Source organism: Octopus sinensis, linkage group LG28 (genome assembly GCF_006345805.1).
Source record: "Octopus sinensis linkage group LG28, ASM634580v1, whole genome shotgun sequence".
Classification (NCBI taxonomy): Eukaryota; Metazoa; Mollusca; class Cephalopoda; order Octopoda; family Octopodidae; genus Octopus; species Octopus sinensis.
This window is the reverse complement of record NC_043024.1, coordinates 1,729,615-1,756,256: the sequence shown is the minus strand read 5'-3', so window position 1 is coordinate 1,756,256 and position 26,642 is coordinate 1,729,615. Positions and strand designations below refer to the sequence as shown.

Genomic DNA, 26,642 nt, shown 5'->3' with positions numbered 1-26,642 from the left:
TCATTTGCTGCCACATTCTGAGTTCAAATTCCACCGAGGTTGACTTTGCCTTTCATCCTGTCGGGGTCAATAAATTAAGTATCAGTGAAACACTGGAGGTCGATGTAATCGACTTAATCCCCTCCCATCTAATTTCAAGCCTTGTGCAGAAAGGGTCTGTATTATTATCAGGAAAAGTTTTCTTTTGTTAGAAGGAGATGTTAAGGAAATGATAAAAAAATAATCAAAAAAATTGTAGAAAAAAGTAGAATTATAAAATGAGAGGGAGGAGAGAGAGAAAGAGAGGGAAAGGAGAAATGTGAGAGGTGAAAGAAAGAAAGAAAGGAAGAGAGAAAGAAAGAAAACATAAAAAATGAGTAGTGAATTCTTTGGATAGATTGTGACCTCACACATACCTGACTTTGAAGCAAGAATTGTAACAATCGTCCCGTTGAGGTATTCACAGCCCACCACTGAGTTGGAACCTGAGCCACTAGGATCTGTTAAATCTGACACACAGACAGAAACAAGATATCAATTAAACTGGTTAAATGAATGTTCATTAAACGGAAACATTTAATAAAGAAAAGCAGCTTATTAATTAGTTGTGATAACGTAAATTTTACTAAAAGAAATCAATTATTAAAGTCTTTGCTGTCTAGAAAAATCTTATAATTTCCAAATTTAATATATATATATATATATATATATATATATATATATGTGTGTGTGTGTGTATGTGTGTGTGTGTGTGTGTGTATGTATCATCATCGTTTAACGTCCGCTTTCCATGCTAGCATGGGTTGGACGATTTTGACTGAGGGCTGGTGAACCAGATCGCTACAACAGGCTCCAATCTGATCTGGCAGAGTTTCTACAGCTGGATGCCCTTTCTAACGCCAACAACTCCGAGAGTGTAGTGGGTGCTTTTTACATGCCACCGGCATGGGGCAGGCAGGCGGTACTGGCAACGACCTCGCTCGAATCTTTTACACATGCCATCAGCACACGTGCCAGTAAGGCGATATATCCCTCTTTCTCTTTCGGAGAGGCACTGAGCAGCTATACGCACACATACACACACGGCAGTAACTTCCGCCTACCGAATTCAAACACAAAGCTCCGGTCGGCTCGGGTCTATAGCGGAAGACACCCGCCCAAAGTGCCATGCAGTGGGACTGAACCCAAAACCATGTATATCATCATCATCGTTTAGCGTCCGCTTTCCATGCTAGCATGGGTTGGACGGTTCAACTGGGGTCTGGGAAGCCAGAAGGCTGCACCAGGCCCAGTTTGATCTGGCAATGTTTCTACGGCTGGATGCCCTTCCTAACACCAACCACTCCGTGAGTGTAGTGGGTGCTTTTTACGTGCCACCGGCACAGGTGCCAGACGAGTTTGGCAAATGGCCACGATCGGATGGTGCTTTTTACGTGCCACCGGCACGAGGCCAGTTGGGGCAGTGCTGGCAACGGCCACATTCAGATGGTTCTCTTACGTGCCACCGGCACTGGTAACTCTGCTACAATTTCCATTGATCGATTTCGATTCTGATTCTGATTCTCACTTGCCTCAACAGGTCTTCACAAGTAGAGTTTTGTGTCCCAAGAAGAGAAGGTATGCATAAGTGGGCTGGCTACATCCCATGTAGAAGGCCATGGGTTCAGTCAATCCAAACATGAACAAGCAAAAAAAGCAACAACATGTGGATGTGGAATAAGTACAGCATTATTGGATGCTCAGGAAAGGACAAAATGTGGTTTTCAAACTTGTTTTATTATTGACTAACTTAAAATAGCTCCTGCAGAGGGCTAATTGGGCCTGTGGCCCAAAACAAAACAGAGCTAAATAGTATGACTATAACACATCTATAATGAGTGGTGTTCATGCTTTATATATGATATACATTCCCATTTTTTTTCCAGCCACAATGAAAGCTTTATATTAGTCAGAATGTGTGAAACAAGGTCTGACTGAAAGTTTGAAAACAAGCAAGGATGCTTAGGACAACCTTATGAAAATACTTTGGATAGGCAAAGGGTTCGAGAATAAACCTGTAGACCTAAACCTTTGAAGGTGGTGCCCCAGCATGGTCGCAGTCAAACGACTGAAACAAGAGAAAGAAAGAAGACGTAATCCAAGGAGAATGATGTAGAGAGGAAAGAAAGGAAGGAAAAAAAGGGTGAAGAACCTGGGAAAATCTTGTTTAAATTCAAAGATGCTTTGTTTGAGTCAATGGTGATCTTGTAGTTTGCGTTCTTCATTGGAACTGCTGGCTTCACGACTAAACGGAGTGGTAGTCTCAGATCAGTCACCACTCGTCGACTGCTTCCTGAAATTACAGACAATGTGGCATTAACAACAACAACAGTAACAACAACATTTTATCCTCTGTTCTGACCTTTTATGGAACCCCTGATAACCCTTTCATTGCCTTATTTCTCTTGAAATACACAGTCTTTGGTTCAATTAATTTTGGGAATAATGAAGAATTTAGGGAAACAACTTTGTTGTCATTAACCCTGTTCGTTACCAGATTTCTGGTAATGACTACGATGATTTCAGACAGAGCATTGTATGAAATGGACATTGTTTGCTTACCTGAAGATGGTCGCAGGTAACTGGTGCAAACTTGGACAGCTAGGCTGGTCGGCAGGTCTAATGAGGAAGGATACACACACATAATGGTTTCATGGGGTCGATTCGGCTCTGTGGGGCAGAAGAAGAGAGAAATACCAATTAGAGCAATGTAATAATAACAATAATAATAATAATAATAATAATAATAATAATTGTCATAGGTGCCCTGGGAATGATAGCAAAAGGGGCTGATTGCTACCTAACTCAGATACCAGGAAACCCAAAAATGGCAGAAATTCAAAATATAATGCTCATGGGAACTGCTCATATCCTACACAAAATACTTTCTATGTAATCTCAAGGTTTAAAACAAACATAATTTTTTTTTTTCTAGATATTCACTAGTACAACACCAAAAAAAACAACAAATATATGGCACACTAGGCATGAACTTCCATCCTGTTGTCTCTTGAAGTCTCTGGGTGAGACTTGGAGCCAACTTGTACAAATATAAAGCAAAATAATAATAATAATAATAATAATAATATAATAATAATAACAAAACAATAACAATAATAATAATAATAATCCTTTCTACTAGAAGCACATGGTCTCAAATTTGAGGGAAGGGATTAAGTCGATTACATCGACCCCAGAGTCAGAAGGAAGGCTGCTAACGTTTTGTCCAGTATAATGCAAACGATTCTGCCTTCTTGACGACCACAATGACGAAGAGGAGGAGATTTGAAACAAGTTAATCTCTGTACCTCACAGTAAATCCCCGACCCCGTCGGGAGGGAGCGGGAGAGTGAAAGGTAAATTTGTATTTGGGACGTAGAGAACCAGAGCAAATGTTTGCGAATGTGATGGGTAGGGTGGGTAGTGTCAGTCGATACCATCGACCCCCCAGTATTCGACTGGTATTTCATTTTAATTGCCACCTGAGAGATAAAATGCGAAGTTGTCAAAGGCGGAGTTTGAACTCGGAACGTAAAGAGCCGGAACAAATTCCGCAAATCATCTAAAAAAAATAAAATGGACACTGAATAATTAAAGCAGGTCAGGGGGGGAGTTCCCTTTTTTTTTTTTCTCCCTGGTTAATTAAAATCGAACATTTCGTAGCGAGGAAAGGAAAATAATCAAAGTGATAATCATGAATTTATTTCGAAACCAAAAATCCAAGGGAGATAACTTTTAACTACAAGAGTTGTTTCCCTTGGACCTGCTTCAAGCATTGCTATAAATATGATTTGATGTCTCAAAAGTCACAGGTGGGTTTCAATTCTTAATAACTTCCTCAACTTTACAAACAAATGCATGAAATTTTGATACAATATAAAGGACATAATGGAAATTAATATGCGCGAGTCAAATTTTGCAACACCCCTACATCACATACGAAGCATGACATCGTTTAAATGGCGGCCATTTTCGGCATTGCACGCCCGTGTTCTTCCCCAAACCTGCACCATAAAACCCTCAAGAATTTCAGATCCCACTTCTCTGATTTATCTATTGATGTTGTCCTTCGGTTGCACCAGGGTTTCCAGTTTGTTGACGTAAACCCACTCTTTCAAGTATCCTAACAAAGAAAATTCCGAGCTTTTTCATGATGACATGCAGATTTTCCATGGTCCTATGTCCTTCCATTTGCTAGTATGTGTGTATGTTTTTAAAGGCGGCGAGCTGGCAGAAACGTTAGCACGCCCGGCGAAACGCTTAGCGGTATTTTGTCTGCCATTACGTTGTGAGTTCAAATTCTGCTGAGGTCGACTTTGCCTTTCATCTCTTCGGGGTCGATTAGACAAGTACTAGTTACGCACTGGGGTCGATATAATCGACTTAATCCGTTTGTATGTCCATGTTTGTCCCCTCTGTGTGTAGCCCCTCGTGGGTAGTTAAGAAATAAGTATGTATGTGTGTTTGTTTGTTTGTGTGTGTTCGTGATTTTGTGTGTGCGTGTGAGTGCATGCATGTGTATGTGTGTGTGTGTGTGTGTGTGTGTGTAAATTGTGTGATTGTTGTAAATAAGCATCACTGTCGTACAAGTGGTGTCAACTGTTTGCAACCTTCTGTGAAACTATGTCCAGCCATGAGGGAAATATAACTTTGGTTGGCAACAGGAAGGGCACCCAACTGTAGAGAACCTGCCTCCAACAAATGCCGGTCACATGCTAGCACGGAAAGTGGACATCAACCAATGAAGACATTACGTGCTTGCTTCTTATGGACCAACACTGACCAATAGCTAAACAACAACAACCCTGAGCGGGTGGGGCTGAAATGCTGCTGGCTGTGGGCAACAGAAAATACAGGAGGATCACTTAATTATGATTTTATTCACCATATTCCCCTCTCAGATTCACACACTCATTGCAATGGTCCTTCAGATTTTCTAAGCCCAGTAAAAGAACTCAGAAGGTTGGCCCTCCAGCCAGGCCTTTCGTGACACCCTTAAAGCCACAAACTTTTCAGACCCCCTTCATATATATATATATATATATATATATATATATATCCCGATTTCTTGGAGAGGTAGAAGCACTTAAGAGAGAAATGAATGAATGAATGTGTATATATGAGGTGGGGCTGAAAAGCTCCTGGCGTTGGGAAAAAGAAAATACAGAATGGTCAGTTAATTATGATTTTATGGTTTTATTCCACATATTCCCCTCTCAGATTCACCCAGATATTGCAGCGATCCTTCAGTTTTTCTAAACCCTTTAAAAGAACTCGGAAGTTGGCCCTCCAGCCAGGCCTTTTGTGACACCCTTAAAGCCAGGAACATTTTTCAGCAGACCCTCATATAAGAAATTTGAAACTCACCCAGTTTGCTGAGGTGGAATTCTGGTTTCTCAGCAGTTATGTGGTTCCCAACACAGATCTGGCAGTTCACATTCTCCAGAACAGTTTTGCACTTGAACACAATCTATAATGGAAGCAATTGATGAAAGCACAGTAATGATAGCTGTTGAATAAAGCACACCTAGCATCGCCGCGGAAACTAGTGTGCCATGAGGCGATGCTAGGTGTTCCGCAGTGTAAAAAAATGTAAAATGCGCCCTTTTGAAAGCCTAGCCAGGTTCATGGGCCCGGTTTCTCGGTTTCAATGGCATATGTGTTCCCCAGCTGGACGGGACGCCAGTCCATCGCAGGTGCCGCAGTGTAACCTGAATGTAATTTTTTTTTTTTTTTCTAGTTACATTTTCAGTCTAGGTGTGCCACCAAAATTTGAAAATAATACAAGTGTGCCACAGGTGGAAAAAGGTTGCAGGGCATTGGAATAAAGCAGAGTAAGGATGGCTGTTGAATAAAGGAAAGTGTAATATAGGGAACTGTAAATATGAGGAACAAAATGTGATTGACCTACATCTCAGGGTTGACTGTCCAGCTGGATTAAATCTGAGACGTGTCCTACCTGTCTGACCTATCACTAGAACTTATGACTAATTCCCTTTCTAGCTCACACACCTACACACATCCATCCACTTCTGCTGGCTGAAACCATAGAGACCCATGCTGGCCCTACATTCACCTCCTTCCTCACTGACTGGCTCTTGTACTGGTGGCACATAAAAACACCAACTACACTCTCGGAGTGGTTGGCGTTAGGAAGGGCATCCAGCTGTAGAAACATTGCCAGATCAGATTGGAGCCTGGTGCAGCCATCTGGTCCGCCAGTCCTCAGTCAAATTGTCCAACCCATGCTAGCATGGAAAGCGGATGTTAAACGATGATGATGATGATATATATATATACAACAGGCTTCTTTCAGTTTCCATCTGCCAAATCCCCTCACAAGACTTTGGCCAACCTGAGGCTATAGTACAAGATACTTGCCCAATGTGTCACACAGTGGGACTGAACCCGGAACCATGTGGTTGCGAACCAATTTACTGGTTGTACGAGTCCCAGTACACAAGACAGTACCTACTTTACTAACATGTACCCGTTGCACCTGATGCAGGAATGGGTGTATATAAATGGTATGATAAAAGGCGGCAAGCTGGCAGAAACGTTAGCACGGCGGGCGAAATGCGTAGCCATATTTCGTCTGCCGCTACGTTCTGAGTTCAAATTCTGCCGAGGTCGACTTTGCCTTTCATCCTTTCAGGGTCGATTAAATAAGTACCAGTTACGCACTGGGGTTGATGTAATCGACTTAATCCATTTGTCCTCTCTATGTTTAGCCCCTTGTGGGTAGTAAAGAAATAGGTATGATAAAATGATGATAAAATGATGACCCCTACATGAATGGTACTGATAAAAAGAAGCGGGGTATATCCCCTTAGACAGTATAATTACCTTTAACGAGACACAGGACACTTCATGTTCAGTCTCATAGTCAGAATAACTGCCAATCTGTAATTAAAGACAAATGATAATTAGTAAATAAAATCTAATGCTTTGGTGCACAGCAGCGATCCCCAACCGTTTTTTGGACCAAGTTCCATTCAAGACAATTCCTCTGAGGAAGCAAGAACTCCTGAAATATGCATATACACCCATTGCTTTTCTATCTCCAGTTGCATTGTTTACATAGATGTATTCATATGTGAAATGTCATAACTCTCGGTGCTGGCTCTAATCTATAGAGATACACTTAAAAAATGAAATCAACACATTATTAATACAAAGTAAGATACAGTGTTAACTTATAAAGTGTTTGGTATATTATGGTTGCAAAACGAAATATGGTGTACCAACCACCAATTAATAGATATTAATACTATAGAAACACAGAGTGAGCCATACTTACTACTCTGGTCTGTAGTTCAGGAAGGAGATCAGCAGTGACGGTCAGTTCTTCCGATTCCTTTGGGTGTGGGATTAATATGTCTAGAGAGTAGAGGAGAAAGAGAAAGTGTACTTTCATATCATCATCATCATCATCATTTAGCATCCATTCGCCTGGCCCTCGTGCTGGTGGCACATAAAAAGCACCATCCGTTCGTGGCCGTTTGCCAGCTCTGTCTGGCACCTGTTCGGGTGGCATGTAAAAAGCACCCACTACACTCACAGAGTGGTTGGCGTTAGGAAGGGCACCCAGCCGTAGAAACACTGCCGGATCAGACTGGGCCTGATGCAGCCTTCTGGCTTCACAGACCCCAGTAGAACCGTCCAACCCATGCTAGCATGGAAAGCGGACGCTAAACGATGATGATGATGATGATGATGTCCATGCTGGCATGGGTTGGACGGTTTGACCAGGGCTGGCAAGCTGGGGAGCTGCACTAGGCTCCAATCTGATTTGTATATAATTTGTTCCTGTGCACATGGTTTTCAGTTGGTGGTTTATTTTAGCGGTAGTAGATAATTTCTACTACCTAGGGGACCAAATTAGTAGTGGGGGAGGATGCACGGAGAGTGTGACAGCCACAATAAGAACAGGAGGGAGGAAATTCAGAGAGCTGTTACCTCTGTTGGCCATGAAAGATTTCTCTCTCTGGGTGAAAGGAAGATTGTATGAGGTGTGTATATGGACAGCAATTCTACATGGTAGTGAGATGTGGGCCCTAAATGCAGAGGAAATGTAAAGGTTAGAAAGGAACAGGGCTAGTATGCTCCGCTGGATGTGTAATGTAAACATACATGTTCAACAGAGGGCAAGTGTTCTGAGAGAGAAGTTAGACATAAGAGGAACGGTTGCTGTGTGCAAGAGAGAAAAGACTGCACTGGTTTCGTCATGTGGGTTGGACAGTTTGACAGAGGACTGGTGTGCCAGATGGCTGCACCAGGCTCAATTTGATCTGCCAAAGTTTCTACAGCTGGATGACCTTCCTAACACCAACCACTCTGAGAGTGTAGTGGGTGCTTTTATGTGCCACCGACACGAGGGCCAGTCAGGCGGTTCTGGTAACAACCATGCTAAAAAGGCATTTTTATGTGCTACCTGCACAGGAGCCAGTCTGGTGGCACTGGCAACAACCACACTTGAATGATGTTTCCCATGTGCCGGTAAGGCAACGCTGGCAACAACCACGGCTGGCACATTACATTTGACAGAGAAATCTGAATGCTAAAGGGTTAAACAAATAAGAAGGAAATGAATTGGGATAATTTAATGAGCACACTAATTAACGAAGTCTAAAAGAACACCATGTGCAATGTTTGGCCACAATTACGGCAATTTGGGAATATGGACACTGGCCACCTTCCCCACCAGAGACAGGGATGTTAAATTATAATTAAATGAAATAAGACAATGACAAATAAAGGAATCTCTTACCAGCCTTGTGAGACAACTGACGGATCTTCTTGTTCAAGGAGCTGATTTCTTTGTCGATGTCGTCATAGCGGACGTCACGAGAATCGACCATCGGAGGAGTGAACAGGTCTGGGTCACTACCCAGGTAGGAGACTTGCAGGTAACCATTCTCTGTCAGGCTAACAACTAAACCCTTGATACCCCTACGGCAGCAACAGAGAACAAGGGAGAGAGATTGAAAAGATTTGTCGGGGAGAGAAATGAGGCAACAAAGTTGTTAAATACAGAAAACCCAAAACAAATCTCAACAGATCCTACCAACTAAAATGCAAGTGCTACCAGTCAAAAACTCTGCATACCAGAAGCCAGCAAGTGTATGAGGTCATCAGGAGAGAATGCATGCCATTTCGGGGCCTACCAGTCAGACACACAAACACATATATATATACATATATATACGACAGGCTTCTTTCAGTTTCCATCTACCAAATCCACTCACAAGGCTTTGGTTGGGACGAGGCTATAGCAAAAGTCACTTGCCCAAGGTGCCACGCAGTGGGACTGAACCTGGAACCATATGGTTGGGAAGTAAGCTTCTTACCACACAGCCACTCCTGCACATATACATGGGTTTCTTTCAGTTTCCATCTAAGACATGCATACAAAGCTTTGGTCCCGAAACCATGTGGTTGGAAAGGAAACATTTTAACCACCCAGTCACACCTGTGTCTATAGCCATACCTGGTCCTATAAAGATGCTTGCACCTGTTAGCCACACCTGAACCATGAAGCCCCCCTGCTTCTGCCTATATATAAATAAGAGTAACTTACTGGAAGGTGCCAGTACAGATATGAACTGGGGTGTGGTCCATTTTGGCTGCCCACAGGAGCTCCACATCTTGATAGACCAATAGAGATGCTGCATGAGTGGCCACAAGAAACTTCACTGAGTCTGTGGGGATAAAAACAATGCAGGGACAGTTTCACTGATAGGGTCAGGTAGAGAGGTTACAGAAAAAAAAGGGGTCAAGAATTTAAGGAAGTCTTTGGTAAACACAAAAAGAAGGATCTTACTGAAAAAAATCACAGGAACTGTTTCATTGATATGGTTGGGTAGAGAGGTCACAGAAAAAAAGAATCCTACTGAAAAATGTTAAAAATGTGCTGGAATTTAACAAGATGGTCAAGTTGAAAGGTCAAGTCCAAAGATCAAAGGTCATGTTTTAACCTTTTTTTACCATATTTCTCTTGAGAAAGTCTGTGTTTATTTCAATTGATTTTAAATGTTACAAAGAATTTAATAAAATCACTTTGTTGTTATTAAAGTTGAGACAGTGTCACATGACAACTTGCTGGGGCTGCCTGCTGGAGCCTAGCAGCAGGTATTTAAAGGGAAAAAATTTGACAAGACAGTCAGTCGCCCACTGACACTCATTGACGCTACATGCAACTGGTGTTTGGATTATAACATTAACACTAAATTTTGACGGAAGATTTTAATTCAGAACTCTTGAAAACAGAATGTTTGTATCAGAGAGCTAGGGGCAGTCTCAGGTAGGTTGGGATCAAAAGGGTTAAAGAAAAGTGAGAGTGACCAATGGCATTTATTTGAAGAAAATGGACAAATACGGCAAAAGAAACAAATACCTGGAATAACGTTTGAAACTTACTTGACACATAGGAACAGAAACAGCTGACATCATATTCCAGTTTCTTCATGAAATGCAAACAACCGTTCTCTGTCAGCAAATATATGTTACGCTCACCTGGAACGAAAACCGACAGAAATTTGGCTCCATACATCTAGCTTATATACATACATATATATATACACATATATATACATATATATACTCCAATTTGGAGTCTAAAAATAAATTAGGGAGACATAAAACTAATCACTTAAGCCTTTAGCATTCAGATCACTCTGTCAAATATATGACAGGGTAGGGCTGAGAAGATCCTGGGTATCGCGAAAGCTCTGGTTGGAGGCCCAACCTTCTGGGTTCTTTTACAGGGCTTAGAAAAACTGAAGGATCACTGCAATAAGGGTGTGAACCTGAGAAGGGAATATGTTGAATAAAATCATGATTAACTGATCCTTCTATATTTTCTTTTACTCAAAGCCAGGAACTTTTCAGCCCCCCTCCTTGTATATATAAATAAACATTTAAGTATGGGGTATATTCTTAATAGCTTCTGTCTCCATCATTTTATATATATGTGAGTGTATATATGTGAGTATGTATATATATATATGTATATGTGTATGTGTATGTGTGTATATATATATATATAATATATATATATATATATATGTATATGTATGTGTGTATATATATATATATATATATATATATATACATTTATGTATATACACACACACGATAAGGTGCTAAAAAGTTCCCGGATTTAAGGATATCATGAAAGGCCAGGTTGGAGGCCTAACATACTGTGTTCTTTTATAGCACACAAATCAAAGTTATGGGACTGTGAGTGTGTGAGTGTGGACCTGTATACGTGAGTGCGAGCCTGTGTGTGTAGTGTGGGCCTGTGTGTGTGAGTGTGGGCTTGTGTGTGTGAGTGAGGGCCTTCCATACAGAACTTACCAAGAACTAAAATGAAACACAATGTTTCCTGGGCACAGTATGTGATTGTTGTGATGTCCAATGCATTTTCTTCGATACCATACACCCAGTGCGGCTGCAAAGACAGGAAAAACCCATAAAGAACAGATTAAAAAAGGAAGTTTGTGAAACAGGCAGAAATAACGGCACACCACATGGAATTTTTAAATTGGATCCACAAGTGCCAGGTGCTGGTGCCAGGTGACCTTGCCAGAGCTGGCACCTTGGGGAAATGTATCCAGTCCACTCTATAAAGTGATTGGTGTTAGGAAGGGCACCCAAAGGTGGCGAGCTGGCAGAAATGTTAGCACGCCGGGCGAAATGCTTTGCGGTATTTCGTCCACTGTTACGTTCTGAGCTCAAATACCGCCAAGGTTGACTTTGCCTTTCATCCTTTCGGGGTCGATTAAATAAGTACCAGTTACGCACTGCGGTCGATATAATCGACTTAATCCATTTATCTGTCCTTGTTTGTCCCCTCTGTGTTTAGCCCCTTGTGGGTAGTAAAGAAATAGGAAGAGCACCCAGCTGTAAAAATCCTGCCAAAACAGGCCTCTCCAGTGCAAGTGTCACATGAAAAGCACCTAGGACATTCTGTAGTGGTAGGCATTTGGAAGGGCATCCAGCTGTAAAAACCATGCCAAAACTGACCTCACTTGTGCTGGTGCCACATAAAAGCACCTAGGACATTCTGTAAAGTGGTTGGCATTAGGAAGGGCATCCAGCAGTGAAAACCATGCCAAAACAGAGAGTGTAGCTTGGTGTAACCCCTTGGGCTTGCCAGCTGCTGTCAAACCATCTAACTCATGCCAGCATGTGTGATGATGTCTTGCTCGGGGAAACAATGTGACACCAGGAATCAAACCTTATGATCATGTGCCGAACCGCTAAGTTATGGGAATGCAAACACACCAGCACCGGTTGTCAAGCGGACAAACACAAATATATACATATATATACATGACAGGCTTCTTTCAGTTTCCATCTACCAAATCCATACACAAGGATTTGGACGGCTCAAATATAGTAGAAGACACTTGTCCAAGGTTCCACACAGTGGGACTGAACCCAGAACCATACGGTCAGGAATCAAGCTTCTTACCGTGGGACTGAACCCAGAACCATACGGTCAGGAATCAAGCTTCTTACCACACAACCATGCCTGCACCTTTATATCTTACCACACAGCCACACCTGCACCAGGTGAGTAATATATTGGAAAGGTATGTTCTGGGCATACTATTGTGATTGTTAGCTTCAGTGATAGATAGGTCTCTGCCATACAGTCATTACAAATACTATAGTTCTATCTTCACTACCATACTATTGATTGGAATTCTGTATTCCATGCAAACCACAACATCTTACAACCATCTTACAAACAATAACTCTGAGCACCTTTTCAAACTCCACCCGTCTAACACCTGTGGACGTGTTTACAAAGTCAGAAAACAGCACAGCTCCCATAACTTTAGGAAACATTTTTTCACGCTGAGAGTTGCTGAAGCATGGAACAAACTGCCGGCATCAGTTGTTAGTTGTCGGAGCACTGCATCCTTCAAAACTTCCATGCTTTCTGAGATTCGCCAACACTACACCTGATTTTCTCCCCTCCATACACACGCTGAAGCATGGAACAAACTGCCGGCATCAGTTGTTAGTTGTCGGAGCACTGCATCCTTCAAAACTTCCATGCTTTCTGAGATTTGCCAACACTACACCTGATTTTCTCCCCTCCATACACACGCTGAAGCATGGAACAAACTGCCGGCATCAGTTGTTAGTTGTCGGAGCACTGCATCCTTCAAAACTTCCATGCTTTCTGAGATTCGCCAACACTACACCTGATTTTCTCCCCTCCATACACACGCTGAAGCATGGAACAAACTGCCGGCATCAGTTGTTAGTTGTCGGAGCACTGCATCCTTCAAAACTTCCATGCTTTCTGAGATTCGCCAACACTACACCTGATTTTCTCCCCTCCATACACACGCTGAAGCATGGAACAAACTGCCGGCATCAGTTGTTAGTTGTCGGAGCACTGCATCCTTCAAAACTTCCATGCTTTCTGAGATTCGCCAACACTACACCTGATTTTCTCCCCTCCATACACACGCTGAAGCATGGAACAAACTGCCGGCATCAGTTGTTAGTTGTCGGAGCACTGCATCCTTCAAAACTTCCATGCTTTCTGAGATTCGCCAACACTACACCTGATTTTCTCCCCTCCATACACTCGCTGAAGCATGGAACAAACTGCCGGCATCAGTTGTTAGTTGTCAGAGCACTGCATCCTTCAAACCTTCCATGCTTCCTGAGATTCGCCAACACTACACCTGATTTTCTCCTCTCCATACACACGCTGAAGCATGGAACAAACTGCCGGCATCAGTTGTTAGTTGTCGGAGCACTGCATCCTTCCAAACTTCCATGCTTCCTGAGATTTGCCAACACTACACCTGATTTTCTTCCCTCCATACACACACAAGCATGTATCTGACTCATACATTGTTCGCTTTCCAGACATTTGTACATTACTGCATGTACTTTATATGCACTTTTGACAAGTTGTGGTGCACCTGAGCATTGTATACAATAATTTCATTATTATTATTATTATTTGAAACAAGAACAATAACTTCAAAAGCCAACGAACCGTTACACGTTTGCCCTGTTTTATATTCTGTGATTCTTCTTTGGTTTTAGAATCTGTTGCCACTGCAAGAACTTGGTATCTGCGGAAATAGAAAAACCTGCGCATGAAATAACTGAATGGAATTGAAGCAACAGAACAGATCCGAGGCTGGTATACTGAGGGACATAGATTCAGGTATGAGACGTTTTGGCACAGCTGTTTTGGTGCCGCCCATTTGGCACTGATTATTTCATGCTGACTTGTTTGACATCAGACCTTTTAATGTTTTTCTTACTCTCTCTCTCTATCTATCTATCTATCTCACTCTCTCTTTCTTCTCCTCTTCTTGTCTTGAGACAGCATCCACCCGGGGTGGGTTGAGCTGGCTTCATTCATCCTCAATGCTGCATCTCTCACAAACGCCGACCAGGCCTGGCGATTTGAGGCTAACGACCACATGATCTCCAACCACTCCTTATTCCAGCAGTGAATGCCGTAGAGGTGGGGGCCTAGGCTGGATTCCTTCTTCTTTCTCTCTCTCTCTCTCTCTCCCTGTTTATTTGTGTGAGAAACGAAGTTTTTTTGTCATTCATGTTCAATTAATTCATTGCAATGTCTCTCACTCTTCCTCTCTATCTCCTTCTCTCACTCTCTCCCTCCCTCTTTCTCTCACTCAATCTGTATGTGTGCACTTCTGCGCATGCATGCATGCATGTGTGTGTGTGTATGTCTATATTCACATGCACACAATGACAGTAACTGACAAAGTAGCAACGAGTGAATGAGAAGTAGTAGTAGTGGTGGTGGTAGTAGTAGTAGTAGTAGTAGTAGTAGTAGTGGTAGTAGTAGTAGTAGAGGTGGTGGTGGTAGTAGTAGTAGTATTAGTGGTAGTGGTGGTGGTGGTGATATGTAGGTAACTGACTTACTTGTAGCATTCGACCAAACGACTCGAAGACACGGTGACCAGTGAGTCGGTGCTGGGGACGTACTTCATGGGGCCCGGGATGAAAGCTGCTGGAAGGAAGCGTGTGAATGCATAGCTCTCCTGTTCAAACACGGACACTGTACCATCGAGGGACTGGACGCAGATGAAGTCTTTGCCTAGAGAGACACACAGACAGACAGAGACATGCAGACACGTAAGCCAGGAAGGTTAAGACACAATCGTGAATCAAGGAAGAAATTTTAATTATCACCATGAACATCGTCATTGCCATTATTATGACAACGACCACTTTTATCATCATCGTCATCATCATCATTGCCATCTTCATAGTCAACATCATAATCATTTTTATCATCATCATCATCACAAACACCCCTCTTACCCTCATCATCATCAACAACATTATATTCAATAATGTTTTATATATATATATATATATATATATATATATGTAATAATATATTATTATTAATATTAGGAAATCACTATCAGAAAACTCCTCAGAAAGATATACATGTGTGAAAAATAATTGTTGTATTAAAAATATATAAATAAATAAATATAAATTTGTATAAAAATATATGTAAATATGTATAAGTATAATATATAATGTATATGACAGTTTAAAAGTTTTGAAATAAGTATTTAAAGCATCTTACAATCGTTTCACAGAAGAGTTGTCCCTATAATGAAATCCTATATTGATAAGCATTTATAGACAATGCTTCTGCTCTTCAGAGATATAAAATTTGAATTCTGTATAACATATCAAATGTTAGTTTTTTTTAAAGACTATTCAGAAGCCTGTCATATATACACACATGTATATATATATATGTGTGACAGGCTACTGAATAGTTTCTTTCTATTCAGCATTGGTCAACTTGAGGCTATAGTAGAAGACACTTGCCCAAGGTACCACACAACAGGACTGAACTGAAAACCCCATCATTGCAAAGCAAAGTTCTTAACCACACAACCATATCTGTACCTAGAGAAATTTGAAGAATTATCTTACCATAGACATTTCCGAACGGACCGTAGCAGAAGTTGTAGACAGATCGCTGCAGGTTGTGTTCATACATGTGATAGAGCTGATAATGGTTACCCTGTTCCACATGACCGGTCACGGCTGAAATACAGAGTTTGATACAGTTCAATTGCAATCATCGTCATTTTAACACCCATTGTATGGATCAGACAGAGCTTATTGAGGCAGGAGTGATGGCCCATGGCTGAGTGATTTGAGTATTCTCCTCACGATCACAAGGTCATGAGTACTTATTCTATTGGTCTTTTCTGCCGAACTGCTAAGTTACGGGGACATAAACATACCAACACCAGTTGTCAAGCAGTAGCAGGGAGGATAAACACAGACACAAAGACATGCACACACACACACACACATTCAATGGGCTTCTTTCAGTTTCCATCAACCAAATTCACTCGCAGGGCTTAGGAGTCGTCCCAAGACTACAGTCTAAGGTGCCACGCAGTGGGACTGAATCCAGAACCATGTGGCTGGGAAGCAAACTTCTTACCACCCAGCCATGCCAGTCTCTACAAAAAAGCAGGATGGTCAAGACCCAGGGCTAAATAACAACAGTTGCTTTCACATTCTACAGAAAGAACCAACTGAAAAACCAGAATAAAGTTGCTGCTACCAACCTGTGACGCCATAAACACTTAGTTTCTGTGGGTGGAGAATAGCTAGGTATAATTTGTCGGTGCCGCTGGAAGTAGAGAGAGAGAATAAAGACAAATCAGTTTTGGTCCCAAAAACACATCAAAGAAATTGGTAAATCACCAGAGTCACACTCACTCTTGCGTTTATACACATTTGCAGGCACACACACACAACACACACACACATATATATATATAATATATATATATATATATATATATATATATATATATATATATATATATCCCTCTCTCTCTTTCGGAGAGGCACTGAGCAGCTATACGCACACATACACACACTGCAGTAACTTCCACCTACCGAATCCAATCACAAAGCTCCGGTCGGCTCGGGGCTATAGTGGAGACACATACCCAAAGTGCCATGCAGTGGGACTGAACCCGAAACCATGTAGCTAGGAAGCAAGCTCCCTAACCACACAGCCATGCATATAAAATATATGCATACATACATACATATATGTACGTACCTACATCTACATGTATATATACATGCATATATATATATATATATATATATATATGAGTACAGGACACCACAAATAAACATAGAACTCAACGAGAAACGAAAACATAAAACAAACTAGGAAACGGACTTTTTTTTAACAACGAAAAAACAGAGTACAGGACAAACAATACAGGAAAAATTCCCCTTCATCAGCTGCCCCTGGTTCGGCTCAATGCGTATATATATATATTTCTTTACTACCCACAAGGGGCTAAACATAGAGGGGACAAACAAGGACAGACAAAGGGATTAAGTCGAATACATCGACCCCAGTGTGAAACTGGTACTTTATTTATCGACCCCGAAAGGATGAAAGGCAACGTTGACCTCGGCAGAATTTGAACTCAGAATGTAACGACAGATGAAATACCGCTAAGCATTTTGCCTGGCGCGCTAACATTTCTGCCAGCTCGCCACCTATATATACATATATATGAGAGGTTTTGATATCCAGAGGACTAAAAGGCAGGTGAGGCTATGTAAGTGCTGTTAGACTCCCGGTTCAATGAATGAGGAGTCTAACACAGATTGTGTGTGAGCATGTATATGTTGAATAAAATGAGACAACAAAGCCAAGGCTGTGTGAAATTTCTAGGACATTTTATAAAGGGAAGGGTGGCCTTACAGCTGTTTCGGGGATATAAAGGATATCCCATCATCAGACGTAAAAACAGCAAAAAGAAAAAAAAACAGAAATCAATCAAATCACAAATATTGATTTCCAATTTTGGCACAAGGCCAGCAATTCCAGAGGTGGGAGTAAGTTGATTCCATCAACCCCCCGGCATTTAACTGGTACTTATTTTATGAACCCCAAAAAGATAAAAGGCAAAGTCAACCTGAGTGGGATTTGAACTCAGAATGTAAGGACAGACAAAAATGGTGCCAAGCATTTTGCCCAGCATGCTAACCACTGTACCAGCTCACCACCTTATTAAATATATTGATATCAGTTTCCAATTTTGGCACAAGGCCAGCAATTTCAGGGAAGGGGTTTGGTTGATTACATTGACCCCAGCATTTGACTGAAGCTTATTTTATTGACCCCACCCCCAAAGGATGACAGGCAAAGTCCACCTCGGCAGAAAGGACAGGCAAAAATGCTGCCAAGCATTTTGCCCAGATTCTTCCAGCTTGCCATCTTAGGCAGGTCACAAACGTTAAACAAGTTTTGCTACTCACGACACAAATTGGCCAGCAGAAATCTGTAGGATGGGAAGCTGAAACGGGGTCTCGAGGAGAAGGTGCTGGGGACTGAAACCACTCCATCCGTGATTGGTTTTGGTAGGTTGCGGGTTGTAGATCCGGAGCATTCCTTGGAAACTCCCAGTGATGATTTGATCTGTAACAAAAGAGGAATGGATGGAGAAGGAAACAGCAACGAAAATATCTTAATTATTGCCAGGTGTGGCGGCACAGGTGAGAGGTTTGCCTCTCAGACCCTTGTCAGTGGATTTGGTAGATGGAATTCCTCCGATTGGTAATTCCGTGTACTCTTTGCTGGATGATAAAAATTGTCTGGAGTATATATTGATAATAATGATAATAAAAATAATAAAGAGCATGGAAACTTTTTACATAAAAATAAATGAATTTTGTGGATGTACAAGTCTCAATATTCTTTATTATTATAAATATTTTATATATTACTCTTTTATTTGTTTCAGTCATTTGACTGCGACCATGCTGGAGCACCGCCTTTAGTCAAGCAACTCGACCCCGGGTCTTATTCTTTTGTAAGCCCAGTACTTATTCTATGGGTCTCTTTTGCCGAACCGCTAAGAGACGGGGACGTAAACACACCAGCATCGGTTGTCAAGCAATGCTAGGGGGACAAACACAGACACACACATATGTATATATATATATATAATATACATATATACAACAGGCTTCTTTCAGTTTCTGTCTACCAAATCCACTCACAAGGCATTGGTCAGCCCAGGGCTATAGCAGAAGACACTTGCCCAAGATGCCACGCAGTGGGATTGAACCCAGAACCATGTGGTTGGTAAGCAAGCTACTTACCACACAGTCACTCCTGCGCCTATATATATATATATACACGATGGGCTTCTTTCAGTTTCCATCTACCAAATCCACTCAAAAGGCTTTGGTATGCCAATGGTTATGGCAGAAGTCACTTGTCCAAGGTGCCATGCAATGAGACTGAACCTGGAACCACTTGGTTAGGAAGCTAGCTTCTTAACCACACAGCTACATATATGTCTACGAAAATATATATAATAACAAAGGGTAAAATTAATTAATTAAGAAGTAATCAATAATTTCACCAAGTAGAATTCGGCATGAAAAAAGGATCATTTCATGGTAAACTTAAGTAATACTTAATAATTAGGGTTCAGCAAAGATTTGCTTTACCACATACCGAAGTTTAGAAATAGCAGCCAAAAAACGTTAGCTATGTCTACGAAAATATATATACATACATACATTTAAAAAGAGTAAATTCTGTAACTCACCATGTTGCTCACCATTGATGATGTTGGCTACACAGAGACATCCCTGGTCAAATTCCTCCTCCACACCAACTTTGGTTGACCACCAATCACGCACTTTAAAGAGCGACATTGCTCTTTGGACAATCTGAGGAATGAGAAATCACAGACACTAAAACCATTAATGATATTTCTCTAAATAATAATAATAATAGTATTCTATAAGCTTAAAGCTTATAAGCGTTCACTGTGTATATCCCAGGGGGAAAAAAGCAGGTTTTCTGTATGCATGGTTTTCCATACGGAAAACCCACTTTTTCCCCGTCAAGGGCTTCTATGTCTTAATATTAGATTCTTTTCTTTGGTCGATATATGGTGATCGCTTAAAAGCTTTAAGCTTATAAAATATTATTATTATTTACAGAATTGTCACTCGTCACCACTTCTCAAATTATCGCAGAAAGCGCACCTGCTTGTTTGCTTAAAATAGTATTTGTTTCAAAACAAAAACACCTTAATTAGGTTGTAATTAAGTCTTTGGAAAGTCAGGTGGAAAGCATCATTGATGGAAGATCTGTAGAGCTTGATGGGGACATCCTGCAAACCCTGGTGGAACAAAATCCCATCGTAACTGTTGAGGAACTAGCAGAGAAGCTTGGATTCGGTCATTCAACCATTCATCGACCACTGTGTGCCATCAGAAAATGACCATCTTTGGTTTCTAGACAAAAGGTGTTCCTCCATCTGGGTAATGGTCGGCCACATACAGCAAGGATGACATTCCAAAGGCTGGAGCAGTTTGAATGGGAAATGATGTCCCACCCACCATATTCACTGGACATTACCCCATCTGATTATCATTTATTCTGCAGTCTTCAAAATCATTTGGACGGGAAAAATATGAATTTTGTAGACAAGCTCAGAACAGTACTGGAGGAGTACTTTTCACACAGACAAGTGAATTTTGGAAGAGGGACCTTGCAAGTCTACCAGATAGATGGAAGAGTATTATAGAAAATGAAAGAGAGTATATTTTAGATTAAAAGAAGAACTTTCTTTATCTTTACTGAGATGTACTCGCATAGCAAGTGATTTGATCTGAGATCGTGTGCTGAAACGAAAACAATTGCAGCTTGGAAGGTGTTTATAAGCCATTTAAGAAACACACAAAAGCCATTCGATTCACTTCAACATTTAAGTTTAATTTGTCAAAATATTTTCGTCACTTTAAGACCGCGACCTCTTCACTGACAAAAATCCGTGCTGCATCTCTTTATCTTAATTTTGAAAAATAAAAGAAGTATAAAAAAAATCTGTATTTATGGGATGACCCAAGATAATTAAAATGTAATATGTATGCATTATATATGTAATAATTAAATTAGCACAACTCAAGCGTTGGGCCTCATGGTGGCAGTGACAGATGACCAAAACCTTTGGCGGTATACCGTGCATGTGTAGACATGTCAAACCAAGTGAGATCATAGTTGTGGCTGATGCCAGTGTTACGTCAACGGCTCTCATGCCAGTGGCATATAAAAAGCACCCACTACACTCTTGGAAGGGCATCCAGCCTTAGAAACCTTACCAAATCAGATTGGAACCTGGTCCAGCTCCCTGGCTCACCAGTTTTCAGTCAGACCGTCCAACCCATGCCAGCATGGAAAGCAGACGTTAAACGATGATGATGGTGATGATGATGATGATGCACTTAATTGTGTTTTGTTATGTGCATGATCCACTGATTCATGGAGAAATTATTTTGCATGAAACAGGTCCATGATGCAAAAAAGCATGGGGACTGCGCTTCTACAGGATAAGGGACAAAACTAAAAGATGCTCGTGCTGACATCTATGTAAGCAAAACAACAGACAAGCACAATCCAATCACTGATGGAGCATAGACATGGCTGCTCTATTTATTGCTAGAAACAACAGCCAAATCTACCTTCTATTACACCCTGTCCTACTTTTCTTTTCTCTAAGCACACGTTTGATAATATAGTCCTAGATACACTATGCCTGAATAAAAAACAATTGGATGGGTCACAAGTATGTATGTATATTTTGTATTATATATGGTATAACGTTTTTAACTCATCCTGTGTTTTTAGAGAACCATGTCCCAACGTATCCTGTTAGCGTTTTTAGTAACATGTTGTTATACGAATTTAGGACCCTTGTGGCAAATAAACGAACGTATCATCATTATTTCACTAATCTATCACGAGTGGATAATGTACTCCCCATATACACACTACGCCGAATAAACGAGAGTATGCTGGCTCTTAAGACACTTTTTGGCTATAGATCCACTGGATCAAACCTTCACTTGGATCGATATAAACAATAACAATACATGTATATATATATATATATATATATATATATATATATATATATTTGTGTGTGTGTGTATAAATGTTTATAGATACGTAAATGTGCGTATATACGTGTGTGTATATATATATATATATATAATAGATATACGAATGTATGTAAATGTGTAGATAGATAGATAGATATACATATAATATATACGTATGTATATATATTATACACACACACACACGTATATATATATAACACTTAGATAAAACATAGATGTGTTTCGAACAAAGATTGGTCCAGGCAATGTCTAACTTAATAGCACCACCTGATAGGATTATCTAAATCCTTTTTAAGCCAATATATATACGTGTATATATATATATATATATATATATATATATATATTATATATATACACGTATATACGCACATTTATGTATATATATATATATATATATGTACGCATATATATATATATATATATATAATATATATATATATATATATATATATATATATATATATATATATATATATATATGTGCATGTGTATAAGTGTATGCGTATTCATATCTTATACCCGATTCGTGGAAACCTACCTAGAACATTATAGCAGGTGCGAATAAGGTAAATCAAATCTTTCAGCTCACGGAGCCATACTGGACGCCACTCGTTGTCATAGTTATAAGAGCATTTCCGCTATTTTAGTTTCAACTTCCGCCTTTTTTTTTTTTACCTTTTGTTCCGCAGAAAATTCAAACTTTTGAAACACGAATATTTAAAAGAAGCAATAATCTTACAAATGAAGTAAAAAATAATTATAATGCTTTGGATCTTTTCGGTTTGAACGGCAGTTTTTTGAAAATAATTTCCACGTAACTAAACACTTTTAAACTTCGTATATTGGTAGAATGTGTTTATAAAACATCTTTTTCTCTTGGCTTTATTGAGAAAATTCTATAGTTTGTAAGATATTTCTTGTTTTTTTTTTCTTCAATTTCTGCAATTTCAACCAATCAATGACGTCTATTGAGGTAAAAAAAAAAACATTCTGTGCCGTATGAATATGTCCCTCGTTTAAGAAACAGATTGGGTCTATTTACATTTGTGAAGAAAAAAAAAGATACCCTTCCCCCCACCCCTAACCATAACCCTAACTAACACTAACCCTAAATGAGATTGAAATGCAATAGATAGATACTAGGGTCATGATTATGGGTGACAATTTCATATGACACCGCTAGGAAAAACTGCCGTTCAAACCGAAAAGATCCATAAATGAAATAGAAGAAAATTTATTCATATTAAAATTTTGCCAGTTTTAAGTGTTAAAGCGGACCACAGCAAAGCATCTCAGAAATGTAAGGAGGCAAATAATCCGGGCGGCAGATTGTGGGGGAGGTGTTATTGTTTTGTCTTGTTTCGTTCATTGGACTGCGGCCACACCGGGGCATCACCTTCAGGGGTTTTAGCCGAATAATCGACCTCAGTCTTTAATATAATATTAAAGCCTGATACTTATTCTATCAGTCTCTATAACCGAGCTGCTAAGTTACGGGACGTAAACAAACCAACACCACACTTGTCAAGCGAGCGAGGACAAATACACACACACACACACACACACACACACACACACACACATATATATATATATATATATTATATATGTAATGTAGGTGTGGTTGTGTGGTAAGAAGCTTGCTTCCCAACCACATGGTTCCAGGTTCAGTCCCACTGTGTGACACCTTGGGCAAGTGTCTTCTCCCATAGCTTCGGGCTTGCCAAAGCTTTGTGAATGGATTTGGTAGATGGAAACTGAAAGAAGCCCATCGTATGTATATATTTGTGTGTTGTGTCTGTGCCCGACAACCGATGATGGTGTGTTTACGTTCCCATAACTTAGCGGTTCGGCAAAATAGACCGATAGGATAAGGACCATTGCTCCAGCATGACTACAGTGAAATGGCTGAAATAAGTAAAAGGCACAGGCATGGCTGTGTTATAAGAAATGGTCCTGGGTTCAGTCCCACTGCATGGCACCTTGGGCAAGTGTCTTCTATAGCCTTGGGTCGACCAAGGCCTCTTGAGTGGATTTAATAGACAGAAGCTGAAAGGATGAAAGGCAAAGTCGACCTTGGCTGAATTTGAACTCAGAATATGAAGACATGAATTGCTGCTTGGCATTTTGCCCAGCATGCTAACGATTCTGTCACCTCACCCCCTTAACAACAACAACAGCATTAACAAGAAGAATGGCCCTTTTGTAACAGCAAACATTGTGGCTGTGTGGTAAGTAGCTTGCTTACCAACCACACGGTTCTGAGTTCAGTCCCACTGCGTGGCACTTTGGACAAGTGTCTTCTACTATAGCCTCGGGCCGACCAAAGCCTTGTGAGTGGATTTGGTAGATGGAAACTGAAAGAAGCCCGTCGTATATATATATATATATATGTGTGTGTGTGTGTTTGTGTGTCTGTGTTTGTCCCCCCCAACATCGATTGACAAACGATGCTGGTGTGTTTACGTCCCCGTTACTTAGCGGTTCGGCAAAAGAGACCGATAGAATAAGTACTAGGCTTACAAGAATAAGTCCTGGGGTCGATTTGCTAGACTAACAAGGCAGTGCTCCAGCATGGCTGCAGTCAAATGACTGAAACAAGTAAAAGAGTAAAGAGTATATACCCATATACCATACACCACACATCTTTCATCAATGACTGTCAATGTTTGAAACAAACATGAATTTCACAGTTCATATATCTGGGTTATGATTATCTGAGATTATTTCTTAATCCCTTAATCCAGTTATACTTTTATTCATTTCATTTAAGTTGTTGTATTGACACAACAGCTAAAAGTGGTCATATAACATTGAACTTCCAGCTTTCACACAAAGTGAAGGTGAACGACCTAATGCAGATGTTCTCAAAGTGGGTAGTGCTGCTCCCAAGCGGGGGCTGCCCATGTCTAAGGGGATGGGGAGCTAACATAATTAACACACAAAATCTTACCTATCCCTCTCTCTCTTTCGGAGAGGCACTGAGCAGCTATACGCACACATACACACACGGCAGTGACTTCCACCTACCGAATTCATTCAGAAAGCTTCGGTCGGCTCGGGGCTATAGTGGAAGACACCCACCTAAAATGCCACACAGTGGGACTGAACCCGAAACCATGTGGTTGGGAAGCAAGCTCCCTAACCACACAGTATTAATAATGTTAAACATCTTAAACAAGTAATTAAAATAAAATGAGATCTCATCAAGCAGAGAAAAGTCGTTAAATTGCAATATATAAAGTAAACTATTTCCTTTTGTCTTAATTAATTTTTTAATCAATTAACTGTGAGAAGCTTATGCAATCCATTTTCATATTAAAATTTATAAATGACTAGCAGTATTGCCCGGCGTTGCTCGGGTTTGTAAGGGAAATAACTATATAAGCATTTTTAGAGAGTTACTTCCCTTATAGATGCCAATTCGGGCTTTCTTAGCCATTTCTGTTTTGGTGTCTTCAAGCCATGAAGTCGTTGTTCTAAAAGAAGGCTGGTCTCCTTGACAACGCTTTACGACATTGATTTCCTTACACTCCCTTCCCCACAGCTTCACGAGGGAGGGAAGAAGGGGGAGAAGCAAACACAGGTGCAGCTGTGAGCGTGGACGCCAACTCCGTCGCCATCGACACACGAAAAATTATGCATTAAAATGGAATAAAAAATGATGTTAAATTATTTTTTAAATCGTAGACTCATCGTAGACGCGCGCTAATAGCCAGACGGGCTCGATATGAATCACCACTATAAGATACCCGAATTTGGTTAAACTGCACCGCAAAATGTGGGAGGAGTTAGGAATCTAAATCGAAGGGGACAGACACTCACACAACTACAGTTTTATATATATAGATTGTCCATGTCAAGTTAATTAATTAATGATACCTCACTCACCACTTAGGTGGGTGCCACAAAAATTGAGTTTAACCCTTTCAATGCCAACCTGGCTAAAACTACCTCGGGCTCTATAGTACAAGTGTTTTGTACTACAGCATATTTAAAGGGAAATTTGCCAGGGTGGTCATTCGCCCACTGACATTCATTGATGCTGCATCAAAGAAAACAAAGAACAAAGAAAAACAAAGAAAAAAAAACATACTCATCACCGGAGCTGAAGACACCTCTGAAAGTGGGGGCCCTGCCACGTTGAAAATGGTAGAGAAGTAGGGGCCAAAACTGGACATGGTTTCTCCTGATGATGTCCTTAGCCACTGGATCGTATACAGGAGCTGTTGAGGTAGTGAACCACAAAGCGTGATTGTTGCCAGGGCTGCTGACTGGCTCCTGTGCCAGTGGCACGTAAAAAGCACCATTCAAGCATGATCGTTGCCAGCGTCGCCTTACTGGCACATGTGCCGGTGGCATGTGAAAAACAACATTCAGGCATGGTCGTTGCCAGCACTGCCGGACTGGATCCCATGCAGGTGGCACGTAAAAAACACCTTTTGAACATAGTCGTTGCCAGTACCACCTGACTGGCCCTCGTGCCGGTGACATGTACAAGCACCCACTATACTCTCAGAGTAGGAACTTTGCCAGATCAGACTGGAGCCTGATGCAGCTTTCTGGCTTGCGAGTCTTCAGTCAAACCGTCCAACCCATGCCAA

General features: G+C 40.8%; 1 protein-coding gene across 2 annotated transcripts in view; it reads right to left on the bottom strand.

The window, feature by feature from the left end:
• LOC115225817 (protein PTHB1-like) overlaps positions 1-22,677 on the bottom strand; it is a 31,993-nt gene extending 9,316 nt beyond the window's left edge. The window contains exons 1-17 of one of the 2 annotated variants that reach the window (XM_029796786.2): positions 22,577-22,677; positions 19,671-19,794; positions 18,370-18,529; positions 16,644-16,708; positions 15,994-16,107; positions 14,956-15,130; positions 14,051-14,129; positions 11,377-11,470; positions 10,438-10,533; positions 9,599-9,719; positions 8,789-8,970; positions 7,319-7,398; positions 6,865-6,921; positions 5,386-5,488; positions 2,581-2,688; positions 2,171-2,311; positions 396-488 (exon numbers count right to left, since the gene is read on the bottom strand). In XM_029796786.2, the coding sequence (XP_029652646.1) occupies positions 396-488; positions 2,171-2,311; positions 2,581-2,688; positions 5,386-5,488; positions 6,865-6,921; positions 7,319-7,398; positions 8,789-8,970; positions 9,599-9,719; positions 10,438-10,533; positions 11,377-11,470; positions 14,051-14,129; positions 14,956-15,130; positions 15,994-16,107; positions 16,644-16,708; positions 18,370-18,529; positions 19,671-19,779 (1,777 nt within the window). In that variant the 5' untranslated portion in view covers positions 19,780-19,794; positions 22,577-22,677. Of the gene's footprint in view, positions 1-395; positions 489-2,170; positions 2,312-2,580; positions 2,689-5,385; positions 5,489-6,864; positions 6,922-7,318; positions 7,399-8,788; positions 8,971-9,598; positions 9,720-10,437; positions 10,534-11,376; positions 11,471-14,050; positions 14,130-14,955; positions 15,131-15,993; positions 16,108-16,643; positions 16,709-18,369; positions 18,530-19,670; positions 19,819-22,576 lie in introns of both variants that reach the window. The other variant, XM_036514756.1, reaches the window with a different exon arrangement.
• Between the last annotated feature and the right edge of the window lie 3,965 nt (positions 22,678-26,642).